The sequence below is a fragment of the Vigna radiata genome, unplaced genomic scaffold, assembly GCF_000741045.1.
Source record: "Vigna radiata var. radiata cultivar VC1973A unplaced genomic scaffold, Vradiata_ver6 scaffold_307, whole genome shotgun sequence".
Taxonomy (NCBI): Eukaryota; Viridiplantae; Streptophyta; class Magnoliopsida; order Fabales; family Fabaceae; genus Vigna; species Vigna radiata.
In genome coordinates, this window is record NW_014543814.1 from 245,952 (window position 1) to 249,700 (window position 3,749).

The following is a 3,749-nucleotide window of genomic DNA, read 5'->3' on the forward strand; positions in this document are numbered from 1 at the left end:
TGCCATATGCAAGCAGAATGAGAAAAGAATAAGAAACTTATCTTCCTATAAAAGGAAAGTCTTTATTTACTCAAGCTACTGCGTTTTATCAAGAAACATGCATTTCTAAAGCAGGAAATAAAAGATGTTATTGAGTTAGGAATGAAGTATGCTGACATTACAAAATAAGGTATCTGTGTGGGAAAGGATTATTACAAATATGAAAGAAATTACATGAGAAGATATGATATAGTTAAAATGTGACAGTGACAAAATCAGCAGACAAATAACTAATATTTTGCTGCAGAAGACTAGATAGAATACAAGAAGAAGACAAAGAAAAACAAAAGAGAGATTATATTAGGCTATGATATGAAGAAGGTAAAATGGTAGTTCTGTTAAACTAAACAAAATAATTGACATAGCAGGAATGATAGTTCTTATGATAAACTGTGTATATTATAGACAAACATAAATTGACTGCCCTAGAGGGTTAATAGAAGCTATAATTCTACTTTCCTAGTTCCCACTGCTTTACTTTGAGATTCTCTATAGTATAACAAAATTTCTGAAGACAATGTAGATATTTGGCTCTTCTATGTGTATCATGCTATGGATTATGTTAATTGCAATTCTCCATATCACAATGTCTGTATGAGGTTTGATTCTTTGGAAAACAATGCAATCAACTTTTCCTTGGTCAGCTGATCAGGTCCCTGAGATTTAACTACAAATGTATGGAAAACAGTATCATTTGCAGCAGTAAGTTTTGAATCAACAACACCAATATCTGCTTCTTTGAAGGTTTGAATGACTTTTGAAACTGGGTGAACATCAACAGGGCAGCTCACCTTTACTACCACCCCATCTTGTGCAGCTTGAACATCCACATCAGGAACTCCATTACTATGATTTTCTGATCTTGCATTGGCCTCCACCACTGATCCATCCATAGAGGTGATTCCGAATCTCTCTCTCTCAGACTCCATTGTCTTGAGTTTCGCTTGAAGTTCATTGATGTAAGCAATAGCATCTCCCAATAGAGATGCTTTGTCCATCTTGGAGATATTTGGAACAACCGCACGCAGAGCATAGAACCGCTGGTTCAGCTTCTCCCTCCTTTGCCTCTCTGCCTCCACATGGTTGAGGGACTCCTCCCTTCCATTGGCAGGCTTCCTTCCCCGTTTTCTCGGTCTTCGATCATCGGAAACATTGGTTCTCTCCTCCTTGCACGATGCCTCAACATCAGAAATCTCAGATTCAGCAATGGTTGATCTTCCTGAAGCCCTTGATGTTGCTCCTGAGAAATCAATTTGCATCTGAGCCCTCCGTTGCTGCTGATAATTGTTATGCACAAAATCATGCCTCGTGCCATTGCCCAGCTCCGGCACCGACAATGCACCAGAGGGTGACAACCTAGGAGCATGAATTTCAGGAGGAGCAAGCTGCCTAACAACTTGACCGGCCCCCCAACCAGAACCATGGATACCATTTGGAAAACCAACACTATTCCCATTGGGATGAGCTCCCCACACTCTTGGCCTCTCTTCCATTTTTCTCACAGCAAGCTTTTCCCTGAATTGAGTCACACTGTTCAAATCTTGTCCAAAAATCTTTGGAACTCCGTTTCCTTCTACTCTATTATTACTACCATTGCTGCTGTTATTCTTTTCCTTATCCCCAATTGTCACACCAGAAAAAGGGGCATTTGCATTCTCATCTCTCTTCTCACTCACCAAATCAAATGGTGCAATTGGCTTAACCCTGGGAGGGACCATGGATGCCTGTGCAGAAAACACAGACTTCAAAGCCTGCAAAAGCTCAAAACTCTCACCCACCATCCTCACAGACCCCATCTCCACCACCCCCATATCAGTAGGCACTAAAACAACAGTCTGAATTCCAGCAGATTTGGCCAAGAAAGACCTCACACAGTAATCAAAACTAGATTTGAACACATCCGAGAGCCACAAATGCTTCCCAGAAGCAAAACACTTACCTGGACCCCCTAATCCACGGGGAAAAGAGAAGTACATGGAAGCAAGAAAGAACATCTCTGTGTCAGTAACACGGTCCAACCCAAAAGCATAATTGTCCTCGTCAGAACCCCCAAAAGTCATGTGCAGCTTCTGCAACACCCTCTTCCTCATCCTCTGCACCATCTCGTCGTCAGCAGCAACCCCTCTCCCTCTCACTTCTCCGCTCTCTTCTCCCTCCCGGGGTTCCCTGCAACAACCATCTCCCCACCCCAATACCCAATCCCCAAACTTGGACTGCGAAATTTGCCAGAAGATCGCGTAGTTCCAACTGAAGTTCGACGCGTTAGGACGCTCCACGAGATCCGAAAGCTTGTTCTGCAGATTCTCGCCGCTCCCAAACGCCATTAACAGATTCTCGTTAGAAACCGAATTCGCCACCAAGTAATCAAACGCACTGCGACCCAGAACCTCCACCACGGTCGCTTTCTCTTCCTCATTCCATACCCCTCCCAACCCCACCTCAATCTTCATCCCCAAAACCCAGCAAAATCTCAACTTTCTGAAAGCCCAAATCCAGAATCCTCAGATCTCGCAGAATTTCAACCTGGGGTTCCGGAAAATAAAAAAAACCTAAAAACTGTCCAAAGGAGTAACAACTCAACAAAGGACAACATTATGAGCACACCCAGTGTTCAACTTATCAAAAGGGTGTCTGCGTCTCCAAGGAAAAAAAACCATGTCCACCAGATAATAATAAAAAGGAAGATAAAAGGGATTTTTCAGTTTTCTCAGTGAACCTATTCTTAAAACGAACAAGAAGAACAAAAAAAAAAAACAGGTTTCAGAGTTTAAGAGAAAGAGAGAAGTGTGTGAATGAACAAATGAACAATGAACAATGAACAAATAACAATGTGGCTTGGCATGTTCTCTAACTCCTCCCAACTCACTCTTTCTTTCTTCCTAAGTTGTAACTGCAAAGTGCGAAACTAACCAACCAGAGTTAAAGTTTAACCAGGGTTACTTGGTTGGAAGTTGAGAGGTAGTGGTTTTGGTTGTTTGCTCCTATCTATCTACTAGTCTTGTACTGAAGCCTGCAATACACTAAAATAAATATATTAAATAAACTCATTGTAATTAATGTTTTGATATAAATAAAATATGTGTATTTAAATCAGCATGTGTGGTAATAAATGAGAGAAACCATAATGAAAAACAAAACAGTGTACTTATATAACTTAGTTTGTAAGAAGATAAGGACAAGTTAACCTTGTAGTTTAAGGTAGTATATGAAATTCGTGATACTCGTGCTAAACAGTGACACGCAATACCTCACATGTGACTCACAGTTATGAATCTGAATGGCTGAATTTCGTGTTTATAAAGATGGAATCCGTTGGTTTGGTGCTGTCTTTTCTCACTCTCGTTTCTAAATCATTGCACAACTTATTTTAGGTTTTCTAAATCAAAACATCAAAACAAGAAACAAATATATCTATAAGAGAGTAACAGCTCTTTTATATACTCTCAAAAATGCACACTCTATCTAACTTTTTTCTGCATTATTTTGTCTTTTATTTACTCCTTCCAAAGTAAACTTATAAATCTGTCATGATACTAGATTCCTTTTTTTCTAAAATGTTGGAAGATTCAAAGGCAAAGTTTATTTTAAATTATATTAAATTTTCTTCTACATCTTCTTAATTGAAGATAATTGGTAAAAAAAAAACAGATTTTTTAAGAAATAAATGAATATTAATGTTTTACTTTATAGAGAATCCATAATATAACACC

At 39.2% G+C, this 3,749-nt stretch overlaps 1 protein-coding gene across 1 annotated transcript; it reads right to left on the reverse strand.

Annotated features, from left to right (window-relative positions):
* Window positions 1-372: 372 nt before the first annotated feature.
* Window positions 373-3,000, reverse strand: LOC106754960 (transcription factor bHLH13). The gene has a single exon (XM_014637034.2). The coding sequence runs from the start codon at window positions 2,487-2,489 to the stop codon at window positions 621-623; it is 1,869 nt and encodes a 622-aa protein (XP_014492520.1). The 5' UTR covers window positions 2,490-3,000; the 3' UTR covers window positions 373-620.
* Window positions 3,001-3,749: the final 749 nt, after the last annotated feature.